Consider the following 23,121-nt stretch of genomic DNA (forward strand, 5'->3'; position numbering starts at 1 on the left):
CTTTTTGAGAAAAGCGAAATAGAACAATTAAGGGGCACGGTCCTAGTTTAACCTTAAAATGGTTGATAAAATTTGAAAGTATTTTTTCCAAAAATTTTCTAAACTAGGGCAAGACTAGAACATGTGTATCAATGAAGCCTCAAAATTCTACATTCATCACAGAATAGAAGCAAGATAAGTTAACTTTTGAAATAGGTTCTCTGTGTACCACTTTGAATTACAACAAACAATGTCGTGCGCAAATCGAGGATTCATTCATCAAATTTAGAACAATATCCCAGTCCACAACTGACAAATCCATGTTATGCTCCCAATCACTCTTGACCTTGACAAGAGAAACTGTTCTCAAGTTTATCAAATCACTATAAATAATTGATATTGAGCCCCAATGAGAAAAATTGGAAGTCAAAAAGTGAATCAAGAATGTTTGTTTCAGAAATCTGTGGAAAATCAGAAAATGTCTGAAAAAATGACAAATGGGTAATTTAAATCTTGCCCTCAATTGTTCAAAAGAAACAAAATTATCTCAAATAAAAATATCTTTAAAAGTATTAATCCCCAGGCTACGCCATTCTCTAAAACCTGCATCTGACAAAGAAGGTTTAAATAAAAGGATGATTAGTTATAATAAGACCGGCTAGAGAAAAACTATTGATTAAAAAAAAAAATGTCTTAATTATGCCCATATTCTCAACCTATGTCTCATTATTGGGTTACTTGTTAATTTAGAAAAAGAAAAAGATTAAAAGGACCCTGCGAGTGCCAATATAGATTTTTTAAAAGAAAAATTCAGTTCTATTTCCACCCAAGAAGGGCAGTCAATTAATTAATTTATCACAGATAAATTTATAAAAGAAGCAAATTACATATATTGATTCCACCCCCCCCCCCACCCCCCCACCATAGTGGAATCTGAAATTTGGAAGTGATAGTCTTTTTAGTTTTCTGAAGATGTGCTTTATTTAAACGAGGTTGTTTTCCTTGATAGGATATATATTTCCTATATAGAGAAATAAATAAATCCATGAATAAATGTATGAACATGTTATCTAAAATTTTGGCCCATAGATTAGAGAACGTTTTACCATTAATCATTGATCTGGATCAAATGGGTTTTATTAAAAATAATCATTCTTATTACAATATACATCAATTATTGAATGTCTATTTATCCTCTACTTCAGCTCTTGAATGTCTTCATTAGACGCCAAGAAGGTTTTTGATTGAGTGGAATTGGACTATCTTTTTGCTATTTTAGAAAAGTTTAATTTTGGCCTAGATTTTATTAAATGGGTTAAATTACTATATCTATGTCCCATGGCCACAATTCATACCAACTCACAACAGTAAAAAATTTTAGGTTCCATCGGGGAACCTAAAAAGGTTGCCCTTTAAGCCCATTGCTTTTTGATATGGTATTAGAACTTCTTGCTATAGCTTTATGGGAGTGTAGAGATTTTTGAGGGTTAATTAGGAATGGTGTTGAACACAAAGTTTCCTTATATGCAGATTATCTTTTGTTTTTCATTTCAAACCCAGAGGTTTCTATACCAAATATATTAACTCTATTTGCCCATATGGGCCAGTTCTCAGGTTATAAATCTGCATAAGGGAGAATTATTAACCCTAAAGGGGTAATCTCTTAAGTTATTCTAATTTTCCTTTTAAATTAGTGAATAATCAGTTTATATACCTTGGAATTATAATTACTAAGAGTTATAAGAATTTATTGAAGGAAAAATTTTATGCAACATTTAATCTGATTAAAGGTCTCTTATTGGAATGGTCACCCTTGTTTATCACTATCAGTAGATGTATTCATTTGATTAGAATGAATATATTACCAAAGTTTTATATCATTTCCAGTCTATACTAATTTTTATCCATAAGGAAATATTCTGAAGCTCAGTTAGTGATAGATTGCAAGAAAAAGGAAGGGTGAAGACTTTGAATGGACATGAGAGCAGGCTAACAATGATCAATTCAAATCTGGAATGTACAAGAAAGATTAGAGAAGCACAGAACTAAACCAGACATTTTTTTTCCCAAAAGGGTTGCTTCTTGAAAAAAAAATTGGGTATTATGATAAACGTCAAACTGAACACAAAGATAATTTCAGATTTGCTGTATCACGTAGGAAGTTGGAGAAACATTAAATTAACTTTAATTGAATTTAGCATGTCATGATACTGACACATTGCATTTGTTTAACATGCTAAACATGTTTCCCCGCTGATTTTCCTTTGTACTCAGTATCTGATGCCTCTCGTGTCTGTGTCCAACAATTGCTGGCCAGCATAGATGGATTCTATTTGCCCTGATACTGCTTTTCCAAGGTCGCAATGTTCTGGTGAACCCTTTCACCATAATTCTCACTGACTGCATCAAAATCAGCAGGGAAGAAGGTCCAAGTGCAACAGTAGAAAAATAATTTTCAATGACATGTTGGACGTCCTGGTTTTGTACGCCTGAAGTAGACAAAATATGACAGGAAATCACAAAAATAGGTTATATCTAAAGAAAAAGTACATGATTGGAAATTTGAAGGGGATTTTCCATAAAATAACACAAAAGATGCAAAATCTTCATTGTCTAATGTTATCAGACAGAACATCGAGGCTTCTTGTGTGGGGTAATATTTTGTCTAGGAGCTCCATGGACTGGGGATAGCTCCATTCCTGCTGCCCATCCAGACTTGATTAGTTTCCCTTGATTGTGCAAGTAATGTATTGGTCTCATTTGTTAAAGATTAGTGTAGGTGAAAATATTTCTAAAAGGTAATGTATTGAAAAGCCCCCACCCCCCAACGCTGAGAGAATGCAAGTTCCATATTAAGTTTGGCATGCCTGCGATTTGTTCGTGGGTTATTAATTGGCGGAATATTGGGATTTGGGTTTTTTTTTGCCACGGTAACAACGTTATCAGTAATTTTACATTCACAAAATTATATATTCACATCTCACGTTGTCACACGAAATGAAATGTTTCTACGCACTTAAGAAAACACTTGGCATACCGATTGCCATTGAGGAGGTGAATGATAACAGGGTTATCATTTGCAGGGATTGTCCGAGACATTCGGGGACAGAGTACGATGCGTAGTCGTTTTAGAGGTGACAAGAACTGCCATGTATCTGGCGATTTTGATCCCAATCATTTATGTTTATATTTAAATAAAAATGGCCAATCACCGCTCTCCTTTTAAAATGTTTAAATAAGTCCACTTTATTAAAATGTTCCAAGACATTCAATGTCTTATGCAAAAGACATTGCTTGTACCGCCTTCGATCCAAACCCAATGGTTTCAGACGCGAAATTGTGGACTTGAATACTTGGGTCTAGTCTGCTTGGATAAGGCCCCCGGCACCTTCAACTGTCACGTTTCGCATCGATGAGCGCTTAAAATCTACAAAATCTAGCGGCTAAATGGACTTCTTACGCCATTCCGTGAATGGAAAACTTTTCTGACATTCTGTTATACTTCACAAACCTCTGCTGAAGACTTTGTCTGTTTCCTATCTAAAACTAGTTCAAGCTTCATAAATAAACACCCACTATAATACATTAACATTTCTGTAATTTTGTCAATGGACCCGCCGATTCTAAAAGTGAGTTTAAGGATAAATGGATAATGATATTAGAATGTAAAGCTTTTGCACTTTTCTTTGTTGTAACATACATAGTTCTATATTTAGACCTATAACCTTTCCGGCTCATGAGCCCGACTCCCCCAATTAACCTACACGTTGTTAAGGGCGGGAGGAAGCCGGAACAAACTAATGCAGACACGGGGAGTAAGTACGAACTCTTAACCTAGAAGGCGCCGGTTTCGAAGCCCCTGGCGCTGCAACGGCGCTGCAACGGCGTTGCGCTAATCGTGCTGCCCTGTAAAAAGAACGGAATAAAAGATAAGAATGGCAAATTATCTAGATTCTGGTCATGCCCTAGGATTGCCTAAAGAACGTGTAGTTTAAATGGAATCATTCTGCTCAGGTCCAATCCAACAAGCATAGATTGCAGGAAATCACAATATCTCCTTAAATGATCCAGTGTATAATCAAACGCGAATTACTTTTAACATTGAAAGAGTGAAGTTACTGGGGAAGCAAAACGTATTTGAACGACATGGGCACTGAGAGGGGAAAAAAAGCGTTAGAGATGTCCTGGAAAATGCCAAGGCAAGCGTGTAAGTGAATACACACCGCCTTCATCGGAACACCTAAAAGTGGCTTATGCTCGGACAAATAGTATAGCAAAGGTTACTCCTTGAAGAATATCTATCTCCTATGGACGCGGCTGAGATCCTCCAACATTTCGGTGTCCTTTTACTCCAATCACCGAGTCTGCAGACTTCCGTGTTTCACTAAGCGTGTGGATGACGACACCAGACACTGGAATCGGGAGAGAGGAAAAAAACATCTGCAGGAGGAGCTCAGCGGTCAAGCAGTGAGAAAAAAGGAATGGTCGACATTTTGGGCCTGCTCCTCTGGCAGTGTAAAAATGTCGAGACGGAATTTTTACGGAGTGGCTGCAGTCTAATTTGACCGCAGGCACTCCACAAAAATGGTCTCCCAGCCCCCATCTAACTCCAGTAGCGGCAGCAGAGGTGCGGAGCCCAGAGTTCACCTGACCGCTGCACCGGCTAGCGGCGAGATGCAGGCGGTGGCTGGCTCAATGCGAGAACCGCTCGGCCAAGGATACGCAGAGCGGTTCCAGTTGCTTGGGGGATCATGGGCAAGGAACACGTCCATTGCTCCCGCATTGAGCCGTCGCCGCCTGGTTCTCTCCCACCGGGTGCTGGGGACCGAGTTACCTTTCCACGCAAGGTAAATGAGGGAGCCCACGGGGGTTAGGATGGGAGCTAAAGGGTCCGATCTACCCCCTCCCCCCAAATGTCCAGCCTCCAAAAATACCGCAACTGCAGTGTGAACGGCCACTCTGGAGGTAGACATACTGAAACTTTTCCGGTATTTCTTCTATGTAAAAATTCTATTTGTTTTTCTGTCACGGAAAGTGTATGAAGGAGTTCCATGGTGAAAATGTTAACGGACAGAATAGGCTTCGTATTATTCAAAGTTTTTGAGAAGGGATTTTTAGAAAGTTGAGTAGATTTAAAAAAAAAGTGGTTGGAATCACGTTTTCTTCAAGAATGTACAAACCCAGTTCACAGAGGTTTGTATATTAATAATTTAATCTATTTTTTGACAAGAATATTGGAATAAATCATCAGCATGTCTATTTGGGGAAAGCTTTTAAAGTAGTCGAGAGCTTTTGAAATGCTGAATATTAATAATTCACTTTGGTTTTTTTTCCCCGTGATTGTCCTCATTTTCCCTACAGAATATTTACGTCTGGGCTTTGAGTCAACTGATGCAAATCTCAATGCTGACGTGTGCTGAGACAAATACAGAAAATACTGGAAAATCAGCACATCTGTGAAGCAAGAAGCAGTCAATATTTTGACCTGGGGGGTTGAGGGTTGTTGGTGTAAAAGAGAGAGAGAGCGCGCGCATCTCGGGCCTCAGCAGTTCACTGGAGAGCGTGTTAATCAATAAATCTATCGAAAAACACACAGAAATGCTGGAGGAATTCAGCCGGTCTTACAGCATAAGTAAGAGGAAAAGATTATTACTGACATTTTGAGCATGTGCCCTTCTTCAAGGAATAATCAGGAAATCTCAGAAGCGAGACGGTGCTGGCTGGGGAAGGAGTCCAAATGAACAAAAAGTGTAAATTGCATATGATAAGAGGAGAGGAGAGAATTGATTTTGGCTCTGTGAAAGGTAAGAGAGATAGACAGACAGAACTAGGGAAAAGCAACAGGAGAAGAAGTTGTGGGTGGGGGGGGGGATTAACAAAAGACAGGTCATTGTTAATGCCATCCAGTTGGAGGGTGCCCAAACAGAAGATGAGGTGGTGTTCAGTCTGGCAGTGCATGAGACTGTGGACAGACATATCCGCAAGAGAATGGGATGGAGAATTGAAATGGGTGGCCACTGGGAGATCCATGCTGTTGCAGCAGACTGAGTTGAAGTGCTCAACAAAGCGATTTCCCAGAGTGTGTCCAGTCTCTCTGATGTTGAGGAGTCCACAAAGGGAGCACTGGTTGCAGTAAGTGACCCCTGTAGATTCACAAGTGAAGTGTTGAGTCTCTTGGAAGAACTGTTTGGGGCCCCGAATGGTGGAGAGGGAGGATGTGTTGGCATAAGTGGAGCAACTTCTGCAGTCACAAGGGTAAGTGCCAAGGGGATAATTGGTAGAGAGGGAGGAGTGGAATGGGAGTCATAGAGGGAGCAGTCCCTGCAGAAGGCAGAGAGGGTAAGATGTGTCTGGTGGCAGGATCACATAGTAGGTGGCGAAATGGCAGAGGATGATATGTTGGATGTGGAGGCTGGTGGGGTAGTAGGTGAGGACAAGGGGAATCCTGTTGTCAGTGGGGGAGGAGGGGAGGTAATGGAGATAATTAATCTATCTCTTTTTCCTAGTTTTCATGAAGAGTTGCATTTCTAAAATATTGATTGTTCCTCTTCTGAACCGACTGAGTTTTTGCACCAGATTTCTACCATTTGATGTTCTCTAGATTTTCATTGTGAACTGAGCCAGAATTTTCCCATTGGTGCAATGACAACATGTGGCAGATAATTCCTCATATAAATAACATAGAAAGCAAATACCACTGGCAGATGTAAAACACAAGTCAGCAGACACCATAATTAAAGTAAAAATTCAGCAGGTCAAACAGTGTGCTTTATGTAGCAAAGATAAAGATACATAACCAATATTTCAGGCTTGAGTCCTTCAACAAGGTATGAGCCCAAACTCAGGCAGCTGCCTGCTTTGATGAAGGGTTCAAGCCCAAAACGTTGGCTATGTCTCTTTATCTTTATCTTTGCTATATAAAGTGCAGTATGGACCGACCTAGGAGGGGAGGCAGGCCCCTCCAGCCCGGGTAAGAAACCTGCATAGGAGAAGGCCACTCCGATATAAAACCTACGACCCAAGGACCTCGCTGCCACGTCCCAGCTTGCTTGGCCACGGCACACGAACCATGGGTGTAAAGGGTGGGGCCAGTACTGTGCGCACTGCACTCCACCTAAAAGCTCCTTTGCGCAGGCCCGAGGACAGGTCCACGTCCACCCCCTCCACGTCCTCCCCCTCCACGTCCTCCCCCTCCACGTCCTCCCCTCCACGTCCTCCCCTCCACGTCCTCCCCCTCCACGTCCTCCCCCTCCACGTCCTCCCCCTCCATGTCCTCCCCCTCCACGTCCTCCCCCTCCACGTCCTCCCCCTCCATGTCCTCCCCCTCCACGTCCTCCCCCTCCACGTCCTCTCCCTCCACACCTTCCCCCTCAAAAGATGCTCACAAACTCAAGCTAGCATGCTGGAACATCAGAACCATGCTAGACAAGGCTGACAGCCACCGACCTGAACGTCGGTCTGCCCTCATTGCACATGAACTCCTCAGACTTGACATCGACATAGCCGCTCTCAGTGAAGTCCGCCTGGCAGATGTAGGCAGCCTCCAAGAACGCGGCGCGGGCTACACACTCTACTGGTCTGGCAAGCCTTCGGATGAACGACGCCTATCTGGTGTAGGCTTCATGGTCAAGAGCTTCATTGCCTCCAAACTCGAAAACCTTCCGACAGGCCTCTCGGACCGAATCATGTCCATGCGACTCCCCCTTCAGAACAAGCGTCACATCACCCTCATCAGTGTCTATGCTCCAACCCTCCAGGCGGAACCAGCAGAAAAGGACAAGTTCTACACCGACCTGCGCAACCTCATCCAACGCACCCCTACAGCCGACAAGGTTGTCATCCTGGGCGACTTCAACGCTCGTGTCGGCAAAGTCTCAGAAACCTGGCCAGGAATCCTGGGCAAGCATGGCGTCGGCAAGTGCAACGACAATGGGCGCCTCCTGTTGGAGCTCTGCGCAGAACAGCGGCTTGTCATTACAAACACCCTTTTTCAGCAGAGGGACAGCCTTAAGACCACCTGGATGCATCCCCGATCCAAGCACTGGCACCTCCTGGACTACATCCTGGTGCGAGAAAGTGACAAACGAGATGTGCTCCACACCAGGGTCATGCCTAGCGCGGAATGCCACACTGACCACCGGCTGGTTCGCTGCAAGCTCAACCTTCACTTCAAACCAAAGCCCAGGAACAATAAAGCCCCCAGAAAGAGGTTCAATGTTGGAAACCTGCAGTCAGACGAAGCGAGAGGAAACTTCCAGGCAAACCTCAAAGCAAAGCTCGACGATGCAACCCGCCTCACGGACCCGTCCCCTGAAACCCTCTGGGATCAGTTGAAGACTACCATACTGCAATCCACTGAAGAGGTACTGGGCTTCTCCTCCAGGAAAAACAAGGACTGGTTTGACGAAAACAGCCAGGAAATCCAGGAGCTGCTGGCAAAGAAGCGAGCTGCCCACCAGGCTCACCTTACAAAGCCGTCCTGTCCAGAGAAGAAACAAGCCTTCCGTCGCGCATGCAGCCATCTTCAGCGCAAACTCCGGGAGATCCAAAATGAGTGGTGGACTAGCCTCGCCAAACGAACCCAGCTCAGCGCGGACATTGGCGACTTCAGGGGTTTCTACGAGGCTCTAAAGGCTGTGTACGGCCCCTCACCCCAAGTCCAAAGCCCGCTGCGCAGCTCAGACGGCAAAGTCCTCCTCAGCGACAAGATCTCCATCCTCAACCGATGGTCAGAACACTTCCAATCTCTTTTCAGTGCCAACCGCTCAGTCCAAGATTCCGCCCTGCTCCAGCTCCCTCAACAGCCCCTAAGGCTAGAGCTGGATGAGGTTCCCACCCTGGATGAGACATATAAGGCAATCGAACAACTGAAAAGTGGCAAAGCAGCAGGTATGGATAAAATCCCCCCAGAAGTCTGGAAGGCTGGCGGCAAAACTCTGCATGCCAAACTGCATGAGTTTTTCAAGCTTTGTTGGGACCAAGGTAAACTGCCTCAGGATCTTCGTGATGCCACCATCATCACCCTGTACAAAAACAAAGGCGAGAAATCAGACTGCTCAAACTACAGGGGAATCACGTTGCTCTCCATTGCAGGCAAAATCTTCGCTAGGATTCTACTATATAGAATAATACCTAGTGTCGCCGAGAATATTCTCCCAGAATCACAGTGCGGCTTTCGCGCAAACAGAGGAACTACTGACATGGTCTTTGCCCTCAGACAGCTCCAAGAAAAATGCAGAGAACAAAACAAAGGACTCTACATCACCTTTGTTGACCTCACCAAAGCCTTCGACACCGTGAGCAGGAAAGGGCTTTGGCAAATACTAGAGCGCATCGGATGTCCCCCAAAGTTCCTCAACATGATTATCCAACTGCACGAAAACCAACAAGGTCGGGTCAGATACAGCAATGAGCTCTCTGAACCCTTCTCCATTAACAATGGCATGAAGCAAGGCTGTGTTCTGGCACCAACCCTCTTTTCAATCTTCTTCAGCATGATGCTGAACCAAGCCATGAAAGACCCCAACAATGAAGACGCTGTTTACATCCGGTACCGCACGGATGGCAGTCTCTTCAATCTGTGGCGCCTGCAAGCTCACACCAAGACACAAGAGAAACTTGTCCGTGAACTACTCTTTGCAGACGATGCCGCTTTAGTTGCCCATTCAGAGCCAGCTCTTCAGCGCTTGACGTCCTGCTTTGCGGAAACTGCCAAAATGTTTGGCCTGGAAGTCAGCCTTAAGAAAACTGAGGTCCTCCATCAGCCAGCTCCCCACCATGATTACCAGCCCCCCCACATCTCCATCGGGCACACAAAACTCAAAACGGTCAACCAGTTTACCTATCTCGGCTGCACCATTTCATCAGATGCAAGGATCGACAATGAGATAGACAACAGACTCGCCAAGGCAAATAGCGCCTTTGGAAGACTACACAAAAGAGTCTGGAAAAACAACCAACTGAAAAACCTCACAAAGATAAGCGTATACAGAGCCGTTGTCATACCCACACTCCTGTTCGGCTCTGAATCATGGGTCCTCTACCGGCACCACCTATGGCTCCTAGAACGCTTCCACCAGCGTTGTCTCCGCTCCATCCTCAACATCCATTGGAGCGCTTACATCCCTAACGTCGAAGTACTCGAGATGGCAGAGGTCGACAGCATCGAGTCCACGCTGCTGAAGATCCAGCTGCGCTGGATGGGTCACGTCTCCAGAATGGAGGACCATCGCCTTCCCAAGATCGTGTTATATGGCGAGCTCTCCACTGGCCACCGTGACAGAGGTGCACCAAAGAAAAGGTACAAGGACTGCCTAAAGAAATCTCTTGGTGCCTGCCCCATTGACCACCGCCAGTGGGCTGATATCGCCTCAAACCGTGCATCTTGGCGCCTCACAGTTTGGCGGGCAGCAACCTCCTTTGAAGAAGACCGCAGAGCCTACCTCACTGACAAAAGGCAAAGGAGGAAAAACCCAACACCCATCCCCAACCAACCAATTTTCCCCTGCAACCGCTGCAATCGTGTCTGCCTGTCCCGCATCGGACTTGTCAGCCACAAACGAGTCTGCAGCTGACGTGGACTTTTTACCCCCTCCATAAATCTTCGTCCGCGAAGCCAAGCCAAAGAAATAAAGTGCACTGTTTGACCTGCTGAGTTTCTCCAGCGTTGTTCTTTCACCATTGGGGAACTGGCTTTTTTTCCCCCCTTGTGTAGTTGTGGTGCTTCAGACAACAAATACAGGACCCCAAACAAAATTAATCTGCAGATGGTAAAACTCATAAATAAAACAGAATAATGTGGAATTATTAAGAGAATCCAGTAGCTATATTAAGGGCTCAAGCCCAAAACATTGGTTATGTATCTTAATCTTTGCTCTAAAAAGTACAGTTTGACCTGCTGAGTTTTATCTATAAAAGTAGAAGTTATGTTGTGTAAATTGAGTTGAGATATATCAGCAGGGATCTGACTGATAGATGAACAAAATCTCAGGTTGAATTGCAGTCACTTGTTCATATATTTGAAGTTTAACATTGTATTACTGCTGTCTAATAACTGTTAGGGATGCTTTGTTCAGAAGTATTCCAAAATCTTATTGCTTCTGTGGAAACTCTTGACACTTGCTGTGGAATGGAGATTACAGGATGATATAGGTTGAGGGTGTACTTGATGTTCTTTCATGCTCCTTTGTTTCTTGCTGATTTTTACTTATAAATATGGCTATCTGACTGAGATCAGCCATTGTAGGAAAGACCATGAATCAAACAAATCCTTTTTAATGCTTATAACTTAATAAAAATGTTAATCAATATATGCATCAACTAATAATTGATAAATTCAGAAGGAACTTGTCTCAGAAGTAGGAAAGGTATGCACATACTTAAGATGCCTTCATCCCCTCGCCATTCCCACACAGACATGTCTGTCCTTGGCCTCATCCATTGCCAGAGTGAGGGTAAATGCAAGGGTTCAGGTCTGAAATTTTGGTTACCCTTGACTTCCTTAGATGCTGCATGACTTGCTGACTTATTCCAGTATGTTTGTGATTTTCATTTTTTTTAAATTGTTTATAATATTAAAAATGGATTTATTTGGGTTTTGTGACAAACTGTACGAAAATGAACATTTCTTTCACTTATCAGCATGTTGATCAGTGTAGTTAGTGCAACGCTGTCACTGAACCATTGACCAGGATTCTAATCCGGCATTATCTGTGAGGAGTTTCCTCCGGGTGCTCTGGTTTGCTTACACTCTTCAAAATATTATTCATATATGTCTGAATAATAAATCCAAAAGGTAATATATCAGATATTAATAGCCCATAATAAAATCTAAAATTAGAGAGAGCCATTCCTCTGTTTTTCTTTTGTTTCTGCAATAAAGGTTTGCTCAATCTAGGATTTTTATTATTCCAAATGTAAAAAAATATATTAGTGTCTACCTTGTCAAAAAATATTTTAGGGTTGAAGGAAGGTACTGCTTGAAAAGTATATAAAAACTTTGGTAAAATTATCATTTTAATTGTGTTAATACAACCTACTACTGATAGTGCCATTAAAGAACATCTGGAAAGCGTTTGTTTTGTATTTTCTATCAAGGGTAGATAGTTATATTTATACAGATCCTTAAAATTTCTCATAATTTTAATAGTAAAATAAGTAAATTGGTTCTTAACAATTTTAAATGGTATTTGATTGTATAAATAGTCCTGACTATTAATAGGAAAAAGTTCACTCTTATAAAGATTTAATTCGTATCCTGCAAAGCTACCGAATTCAGAAAGTAGGGATAAAAGAAATAGATTCCTTAGGGTTAGAAATATAAACTAATAAATCGTTCACATATAATTAAAACCTCTTAATATCACCCCTCTTGATACCTTGAATGTCATTGGAGTCTCAAGGGCAATAGCTAAAGGCTCCAGAGCCAAACTAAATAGCAAAAGACTAAGAGGGAAGCCCTGCCGAGTGTTCCTAAACAGCCTAAAATAAAGAGACTTTTGATTATTAGTAATAACTGGAGCCACTGGAGATTGATAAATCATTTTAATCCGAGAAATAAATCTCGGACCAAAATTAAATCGTTTTAAGATCTCAATTAAGTAGGGCCATTTCATTCTATTAAATGCTTTTTCAGCATCAAGGGATACAACACATTCAGGTTTTTCAGATGGAGAAGAGTAAATAATATTAAATAATCTATAGATGCTCAAGTTTCTTTCAGGGAACTATGCAGCTATACTCCTAGGTCTCTCCAGGGCCCTACCATTTACTTTACAAGTCCTGACCTGATTTGACTTGCCAAAGTGGATCACCTCACATTAGTCAATCCTTGGACTACTTTCCCAACTGATCTGAATCATGTTTTAAACCAATATCCTTCCTAATTGACCTTGTACCACCAGTTTTGGTGTCATCTGCTTACTTACTGATCAAGTTAACTACATTGTTACCTATATTAACCATTGGGATGTCAAACAACAGTGGACCCAACATTGAACCTGGAGCATGCTACTTATTTATTCAAAAAAAGGTACCAGGGTTTGTACGTCAATTGTGTCTAATTGGATGGCATGGATTCATGGGCCATAAGGGCCTGATTCCATGCTGTATCTCTAAATTTAATTTAAAATTCAAAATTTAAATTTTAACATTAAAAAATTATATCTCATGGCTCCAGTCAGAAAATCAGCCCTCACTACCACCCCATGACTTTTTTCTAGCCAGTTTTAAATCCAACTGCCAACTCACCTTGGAATCCATATAATCTTAACTTTTCAGACAAGCCTGTCATGTAGAATCTTTTGCAGGGCCATATAGACAACTCCACTGCCCTACCATCATCATTTGTCTTGGTCACCTCTTAAGGAAAAAAAACTATCAGATGAGTGAGGGACAATTTCCCTCATGCAATGACATGCTGACTACCTTCAATCAGACCCTACATATCCAAATGCTGGTAGATTCTGCCCCTCAGAATCCTTTCTAGCTACTTTCTCAGGATGCATGTCAGATTCGTGGTTTAACCTTCCTAAAACCATTGTTTTCCATTTTCTTCTCACGCACATTCCTATTCAAATATCTTTCATAACATAAAATTAGTACATTTATCATTGTTGAGTTATTTTCAGAAGTTATACATAATCTAGTCTCATAACTTTGCAAATTGAAAATGCTGCACAATCGACTGTGGTAGCCCTAAAAATAAGTGACCATCTTTTGTCTCAGTGTAGTCAATGAGCCCATCAGTAGATTTTTCCTGGTATTCTAAAGATCCTAATTCTCAAGCTAATGAACTAGATTAATTACTTCTGCATTTTATGATGATTCATAAGATTTTGCACATCTGGTTTTCATATTTGTTAAAACAATGAAACAACAAAAGTATTTTACTGACTTTAAAACAGTTTGGGACATTATGAAGTGGAGAATAAAGTTAAAGATGTGCAAGGTCTGGCTTTGCAAGAGATGTTGCCATTCTTGCTGTTGGTACACAAAAATAACCTGGTTTATTTTGCCCACTCTTTAGCTCTCCGGCATCCAAGATGGCTAGGACAATGTATTGCTACTGGATTCTCCAATGCACCTGCTACTTCCTTGTATACTCACATTTCGTCATTGAAGAAACTCCACAAAAGAAGAACAGTTCTGATCTCCCTCAGGCCACGTACATCTCCATAGTGGGTTAGTCACAAAGTATTAGATATTGGAGCAGGGTGTTGGACAATAATGAATATTTATTCTATTGACTTAACAATTACATGGGTGGCAACATTTTTAATGAAAATTATTTTTGGTGTGAACGAATAATTGATTTAAGGTTGGGATACTCCTTTGGACTTCGGCCATTTTTAAACTTTCATTAAAATATATACTCTGGACTGGGTCCAGAACACCAGTATGAACCAGCTGGTGGTTGGGTATAAAACCAGTCCCAGAAAACATGGACGAAGAGTATATGTGCTTATTGGTAGTCCCTGAAAACAGGGACACAGAGTTCAAAGGGTTAAAGAGACATATCCTTGGTTTTGATGATTTTCAAGGTTAAAGGTTCCTTTTATTGTCACATAAAATAATATAAAAATGTAATACCCATGATATACTGCTCCAAGGCAAACAAAGAGTCACTATTATTGTTGCCCGGTGCCCCTAGCAATAAGAGAAAGAGAACCAAAAGAGAGTCTCTTCAAAGACATCAAGTGTCCTTGGATTCATCTCCATCACTTGTGCAGTTTCTGTCCAAACCATTGTCTTTCCAAGCTCAATTTCTGATACGATCAGGAAGTTTCCAGCACCCAAAACCTTTCTTGCCCTCCGAACCCACTCAAATCCCAGTTCCAATACCTGGTTCCCATGAGCCAGTCTCCAGAAGCCTGCAGCCTGCCTGGATCCTCCAGCTGCTAATTCCCTCATTGGTCTGCTGCCATGGTTACCTTTCTGTAGGATCTTGGGTTATGTATCTTTATCTTTGCTGTATAAAGTACAGTTTGACCTGCTGAGTTTCTCCAGCATTACTTCAACCATGATGTTTTAGTTCATATCTTATGCTTCTCCTTCTCATTTGGGGTGCGGGGTGGTGAGTGTTGCCCCATTTCTAGTGTTCTGCACTGGTCCACTTCTGTCCCGGAGGCTACACCCCTTGTGGTAATGATACATTCAGAGTATTTTAGGATACTTCAAACTTCTACTCTGCTATTACCAATTTTTAAAAATTATTTTGTTTCTGAATTTTAAACCACAGTAATGGTTGCATTACATTTAATTCAAAAACTATTTTTTAAAAATCATACATATGGTATATTACCCCCACCCCTACCATTCCACCCTCCCATCTCCCCTCCCCCACCCCTAAAAGAAAAAAAATAGATAAAGAAGAACCAGAAGATGCTAAGGGAATAAATCATTTATACCATAAATTTTATATTAGAAGTTACCAAGAAATGAAATCTTCAGAGTCTATTAAACATGCAAACCCACATTTTGTAAATATGGACGTCTTATTTTCCAAAACCCATGATATTTATCTCGGAAATTATAAGTAATCTTCTCTAGTGATATATTACTGCTAAGGTAACTGATATATATCCAATCTTTCCATACCTAAGTCTGTTTCTGACTTCCATGATATTGCTATACATTACCTAGAAACTGCTAATGCAATTTGTACAAATTCATTTTGATACATATTTAATTTTAATTTTGGTCTTAGAACCTTAATAAAAGTAACATTGGATCCTGTGGGAATTTGACTCCCGTAATTCGTTCCAAAAAATGACCTACCATTAACCAAAAAATGTCTAACTTTAGGGCATTGCCAAGTTGAATGCAAAAAGAGTTTCAATCTCAGATCTACACCTAAAATGTAAATCTGCTATTACCAATTATTAACTGGAAAGGTTGCAGCTGAGTTCATTCCCTTCCCTGTTGTTCCCCTCCCTCCCCCATCGTCCCCCTCCCAATCCACACTGATTGGGGTCTGGAGATGAGGAAAAATCCAGGATCCAATTATACAGTGGTCATTGAGGCCCATATCTTGCAGTTTTCTGATTAGTTTTGAAGGGATGATGGAGTTGAATGCCAAACTGTAGTCGATAAATAGCATCCTGATGTAGCTTCTTTGCTGTCCAGGTTTTCCGTGGTTTTGTGTAAAGGCAGTGAGATGGCACCTGCTGTGGGCCTGTGGATACGGATACTGCTCAGGAGCTGATATGCTTCAACTCCAGCCTTTAAAAACACTTCATCAGTGAGTGCCACTGGTCGGTAATCATTTATTGCAGGTTACCAGAACAATTGGGCACCAGTACAATTGAATTCTGTTTGAAACAGATGGGTACCACACCCTGTTGAGGTGAGATGTTGAAGATATCCATGGAGAATATTGGCCAGTTGGTTAACTCAGATTTTCAGTACTTAGCTGCGGAGGAGTCACTCCTCCCAATCTGGTTCCTTGGATTCACTCTCCTAAAGGCAGCCCATATGTTATCTTCAGATACTGACAGTAGAGGGTTATCAGGGACATGGGGGTATGTGGTGGTTCTTCCTTGTTCTGGCATTGAGCTCATCTGGGAATGAGGCTTTGGTGTCTCCTCTTGTACTGGATTTGGCTTTGTAGCAGGTTATATCATTTAGGCCTTGGCCCAGCTGTTAGATATCCTTCATCATTTCCATTCTCATCCAGAATCGCCTCTTTACCCGGGAGATAGTTTTCAGTAGGTCATACCTGCTCCTTGTGAGGTGCTATTGATTATAGAAATGGAGAATGCAGGAATGAAATGTACTATACTTGTAGAGCAGTGGTTCCCAACCTTTTTCTTTCCACCCACATACCACCTTAAGCAATCCTTTATTAATCACGGAACACTTATGGCATAGGGAATACTTAAAGTGGTATGTGAGTGGAAAGTAAAAGGTTGGGATCCACTGTTGTCAAGGGACCATCATTCAAATGAGGCAATAAACTCTGATCTTGTGTGTTTTCGAGTATTTGTAGAGGAACCTATGAACCTGCATTAGATAGTGCAGAGAAAAATCACTCCAATTTGTATTTTACCAAAGAAAATTGTGTTAGGGATAATTTCCTTATGAAATTGTACCAATTGTGAAAGTGGAACAGAAGGTTCTGGTTGCAATTGTAATTGACCCAGAGTCAGGTCAAATGATGTGATTATTCACACAATGTTCAGTTCTATGTGTGCCAACAAAATTCAGAGAGCAAAGCATTACATCATGACTGAATTCAAACGAGGAGCACTTTGTTCTGGTTTGTCACTTTTAGAGTCATAGAGTTGTTCAGCATAGAAATAGCCCTTCAGCCCTCTACGTCCATGCTGACCTTTTTGTCTATTGTATCAATCATGTTTGCTAACATTAGAACCATATATTTAAATATGTCTAAATGACTCTATCTGTTGTCTCCTCCTCGGGGAGCTCATTCCCGATATTAACCATTCTTAGTTTAAAAAATTCCTCCTTCAGCTCCAACTTAAAACTCCTACCTGTCATCTTTAATCTATGACCTTGTGGCAGCTCACCACAAGGAAGGTGAACTGGCCCCGCTAGTAAGCCACGCAGCGGGGCAGCTGGTCAAAATGGCGCCATCGGGGGTTTCCTTTCCTTCCAGCTCGGGGCTCAGAAACCCGCGTTTGGGACCACGTGACTCCCGGGTGACGTCAGGGCCCTCCAGGGTGGTTCTCAGCCAGGTCTGGACTGGGAGTATAAGTGCAGCCAAGCAGCCTTCAATAAACCAGTCTGCTCACTGAGCTCAACCCATCTGGTTGTGTGTGTTATTGCAGGAGCAGTGTAGCCGCCGCTACAACCTCTTGTTTTTTTCGTACCCTATCATGGGGAAAACTATTTTGAATATTTACACTATCTTTGTCTCTCATAATTATACACACTTCTATCACATCACCCCTCAGACTCCTTTTTATTGGAAAACTAGCAGAGCCAATTCAATTTCACCCCATTGCTAAAATTCTCCAATCCATGCAACATGTCGGTGAAACTCCTGTTTTTCTCATTACTTCAGGAAACTTGAGCAGGCAGATTCAGAACTAACTGCAGGATGGCTTCCAAAGTCCACAGAGCAAACTACAATGAACAGCCAGCATTTTCTCAAGCATAAAGCAACTGAGCTGCTCATTCATAATGAGAGTGAAGTTCCAACCAAGGGACTGCACAAGGGGAGAAAGCAGAGCATAGAAATGTAATGCCATTAGAGCGTCCATAGTTAATGGAACAGAGAGGTTGATGTACTGTTTACTGTAAATCCTGATTGGGATGTTCTCAAATATTTCTTAAATGTATTCGAGGGAATTTCTTTGACTGATATGTTCTCACCAGAAGTATTGCTGTAAATGGAGCTGAGGAATGGGGTGGGCCAGATGGTTTAAGTTTCAGGTGAAAATAATAAGGTTTAGATTAATAATGGAAAAGGGCAAGAAGCAATCTAAGTTGGAAGAGAGCTAACTTTTATAGAATGAGAACAGATGCAGCCTAGGTTAACAGGGCAGACTGTAACAGATAATCTTTAGGCAAGAGATAGTTCCAGGACAAGCTGGAGAGGAAAATAAAACCTGGACTCTTTCAAAGATGAGGAAGATGGGCAAAATAACAAACCATTAAAAAAAAGAATGTATGAAGTAAATTTATCAGTTGATAACCAGTCTAGATACAATACTGGAGAGGGGAGTAAAGGAGAAAATAAAAGAAAATAGCACTTAATATAAAAGGGAAACCAAAAAAGCCTAATGATATTGAACTACCTGCTAGTTACTGTGGTGGAACCTATTTGGGTCAAAGAAGCAGATTTTTTCTTACATTTGCAGGGCAAGGCTAGAATAATTCAATTTGTATTTAAAAGAGCAAGCTGACAAAATATTAGTAGAAGCAGATTTGGCCAATGTATTGGAGGGTGAAATTGATTGGAAGAAAATATTAGAAAGGCTGACAATACTGAGAATCGTTGTGGTCCAGATCATTGTATTCCAGATTGCTAAGGGAAGTGAACGTGAAGACAACAGAAAGCTTGCTAGAGGTTTGGAATTTGGCAAATACGGCATCTTTGATCAAGAAGGGGAAAGGATATTCCAAGTAATATTCCAACTCCCTATTGTTCCCTCATGTTGCATCTTAGTCCCTACCAGTGTCCATGTCTCAAATGCAGCCCTGAGACCTGAAAGATTAATTTATTTTCAACATGCAAGTATTGTTATAATGACATTGGCTCCAGTGGCACCAAACAGGTGGAAATTTGGTAGATAATAGTATTGAGGCAAAAGATTATTTAACTCTTATTTTTCTAATATATTGTCCCTTCTCCGATTTGTTCTAGTTCTATCATCAAAGTTAACACAATTTTTGGACAGTACAATCTGTATATTACCAATCCCTGCCTCATGTTCATTACAGAACTGCCAAGTAACAGAAAAATAAGCTTCATAAGAGAGAATGGAAGAAAAGACGCCAGTCAACATAAAAGAGTAAGTAAAATCAATCAGCTTTTTGTGAGCTGATTCCTACTGTGATTTTAAATTAGAAAAAACCATCTTAAGTTGTCCTGTCTTACTACCATGGCATGAAAGGTCATTGGTCCTATTTTTGGTCATGCTTTATTGACCTACAACACAAGAATAAGCGTCAACCTTGGGGTCCTTGAACAAAGCAGATTAAATACTAGCCAGGATTCCTGCACCCAATTGTTATCTGCTTATCTCGGATGGGGGTCAGTTGTGTGAATTGAGAAGGGAATCAGACTATCTTTAACCTTCTTAGGCGATCCCTCTCCATTTCTGTGGATTCTGAGGTGATTGAACAGTCCTGGGCAGAACTCACAGATTGGGGATAATGGAAAAGGTGGGTGGGAAGGCAGGGACATTGTGTGCTTCTTCCACTGTTTGTGGATGGCCTCCATGTGCTCCAAATGTAGATGCTCAGTGGCTTCTGAATACTCCTTCTCTATCTTATTCTGAAGACTCATGGGTCAATCATTTCTATATTTTGGGGAATTTTTTAAAGAAGTGTTTTAGAAAATCCTTGGTTGTCTTTGTCCTGCTGGAAATCTACTGATAAGACAGAGTTTAGAGGAAAGTGCTAGTTTCAGGAGTCAGGATCATTTTGAGTTTAGCAATCATTTGAAGGTGACATGGTAGCAATTCAAGTTACAATCCATGTGAATTTTCTGACTTTTTACAGCAACAAAGACACATTCAATGAATCTTTAGTCACGAGGCCGCCATTTCTGCATGTACCAATAAACCTGAAGATCAAAGCTCCATATTGGGACTCTTGTAGACAACCTCACCCAAACTTTGAGCACAATGTACAAGATTGTTCCTTTTCTTGAATCGTAGAATGCTACAGCACAGAAAACAGGCCATTGACCTGCTCCCCTTCCATAAGCCTCCAGAGTGTTACAAAAATATTTTAAAATTTGTTCTTGTTCTTTTATGACCCAGAAGAGGCATTTGCAAACAAGAGATATACACGTGGAAAACTATTATGTTTACACAAAGATGATATAAAACTACTCATCAAATGCTTCACAAAGTACAGGAGGAAAATATTTCTCACTGCTCTCTCTCTCTCTCTCTCTCTCTCTCTCTCTTTCTCTCTCATGTCAGCCTGTTAGCACTGACTTTTAGCATGTCGTGCTATTCTAAGTTTAAGATGAAGTCCCAAATTCACAAAGGAATAGCCCCTTTATGTGCCCTTTTTGATCAAACAATATCTGCAGCCAGTACCTCTCCCATCAATTGATGGTGTCAATTTTACCTAACTGGGCTTCATCCTAAATTGCTGAATTTTTCCTACAATTTGTTCAGATGACCTGTTGTGTGCCCAAGCTTGCTCTCTTTTCAGTTCTTCAAATGTCCTGTTCAACTATCCATATGAGTTATAAGACACAATATTGTTATAACCTGTCACAAAATTAGGAAGGATTGCACATTTAAAATGTACAATTTATACCCTTCAAAACCTTGCATAATTCTTCTCAGTTCCACTTTATCCCTTCTGTGGTGCCAGTATATTATGTCTTATCTCGTGATTCCTGACCTAGGCAGGCGCCTTGGAAACCGAGATAAGTCTGCAAAAATGCATTCTTCACTAGCGACCCCACCATTACCATGTTAGCATCGTACATTTCACACCTACTGTTGAGCGCGTCGAAGACCATGTAGAGCGCATCGAAAGAACCAAAGACTTGTTGATTCAAACCAAGGCTTTTATTAACTAAAAGTCTAGAGCATATCACAAGTAGGTCGACTAGTCCAGAATGACCTGGTCTGTCTAGGAGCAATCCTTTAAGACTTGCCAGTAGGTGTGGCTACACTCTCAGCCAATCACAGTCATCCTACACTACCATCTGTACATATGTACATATACACATTGGTTATAGAATCTGTACTATCACACCTACCAAGGAGAAATCACATAATACCTTTTGCAAATTTTTCACATTAAGAGGAAAATTTGCTATGTATCTTCTTAACTGATTGAAGGCTGCTCAAACACTTTCCAAATCCACAAAGTGAACTGGAACGAAGTGCAGATTTTTTCAGTTACTTGACCGCTGGTTTGGTTATGCAACAAGTGCCTCAGCAGTTATACCATTAATAGCACAATTGGAAGCCTTGTTATGGGCTTGCCTGGCCACTCAGGGTGGATTGAGCATATGGGTGAGAGGCAAAGATGTGCCCACCAATGAACAGCATATTCCCATAATATATTCAGAGGTAACATATCATAACTGCCATCTCTCTGAAAAACAGAGATTTTCTTAGATTTTCTAAAGCTGCCAAAGGGATAAGAAATTCTATGGAAAGAATCTTGACAAAAGCTTTTCTGCCTGGCTAGCTCTCTGTGAAGATTTTCAAATCGTCTTAGAACCACAAGGTCTTTTCAACCAGTTGCAGCAAATCTCTGCTTCAGCTTCTAATCTGCTACTGACAATAGCACCAGAAGGATCACTGATGCACTGCAAATGTAAAGAAATACTCTTATATACTTTGACTTTCAGAGAAAGTGACATGGAGCACACTTGTTTCCCAAGAATACACACAGTCATTTGATTGCACTCCCACTAACAATTTTGCCTTTAAAGTTTAGGACATTGTGGATAATGATAGGAATTTCTTGATTAGAGTCATTCAACACGAGTAGTAGGAACAGGGAATATAGAGTTAGGGAGGCAGCTGTAAGACAGGACCTCAAGGGTGGCAATCTAAAGATTGCTACCTGTGCCAAGATTAGGATTATATGGCAGAGGAATGCATGGCTGAAAAAAATGGTGCAGTGGGCAGAGTCTCAGATTTCTGAATCTCTAGGATCTTCTCTCATGAAGGTTTGACCTGTACAGATTTTAGATTTATTGTTAGAGTACATACATGACATCACATACAACCCTGAGATTCTTTTCTCTGCAGGCAAAGCAGAATCACCACTGATTGGTAGTGCAAAAAAAAATCTGTACACAACTTATACATGTAAACAAATAAACAAATTTAAATGAACTGTGCAACAGAGAGAAAAAAAAACAATGAAGTGCACAAGTAAGAGTCCTTAAATGAGTTTTTGATTGAGTTTGTTGTCGAGGAGTCTGATGGTGGTGGGGTAGCAGCTGTTTCTGAACCTGGTGGTGGGAGTCTTGTGGCACTTAAACCTCTTTCGTGATGGCAGCAGCGAGAACAGAGCGTGGTGTGGATCCTTGATGATTGCTGCGGTTCACTGACAGCAGCGTTCCCTGTAGATGTTCTTGATGGTATGGAGGGGTTTGCCTGTGATGTCCTAGGCTGTGACCACTACCTTTTGGAAGGCTTTACACTCAAGGGAATTGGTGTCCCCCTACCAGACCATGATGCAGCCAGTCAGCACACTTTCTACCACACATCTGTAGAAATTTGCCAGGGTTTCTGTTGTCATACCAAACCCCTGAAAACTCCTGAGGAAGTAGAGATGCTAATGTGCTTTCTTCATGATGCCATTAGCGTGTGGGTCCAGGAAAGGTCTAGTGACTTCCAAGAACTTAAATTTGCTAACCCTCTCCACCTCTGATCCCCCCAATGATCACTGGATTGTATACCTCTGGCTTTCCCTTCCTCAAGTTAAAAACGACAGGTTCCACACTTGAGGAGGACCAATATCCTT

General features: G+C 41.4%; 1 protein-coding gene across 3 annotated transcripts in view; it reads left to right on the top strand.

Annotated features, from left to right (window-relative positions):
- Nucleotides 1–23,121, top strand: part of asip1 (agouti signaling protein 1) — a 70,350-nt gene that overhangs the window by 44,773 nt on the left and 2,456 nt on the right. For all 3 annotated transcript variants that reach the window (XM_069888178.1, XM_069888180.1, XM_069888179.1), the window contains 2 exons: nucleotides 14,006–14,160; nucleotides 19,387–19,457. In XM_069888178.1, the coding sequence (XP_069744279.1) occupies nucleotides 14,022–14,160; nucleotides 19,387–19,457 (210 nt within the window). In that variant the 5' untranslated portion in view covers nucleotides 14,006–14,021. The remainder of the gene's footprint in view (nucleotides 1–14,005; nucleotides 14,161–19,386; nucleotides 19,458–23,121) is intronic.

The sequence above is a fragment of the Narcine bancroftii genome, chromosome 6, assembly GCF_036971445.1.
Source record: "Narcine bancroftii isolate sNarBan1 chromosome 6, sNarBan1.hap1, whole genome shotgun sequence".
NCBI classification, from domain to species: domain Eukaryota; kingdom Metazoa; phylum Chordata; class Chondrichthyes; order Torpediniformes; family Narcinidae; genus Narcine; species Narcine bancroftii.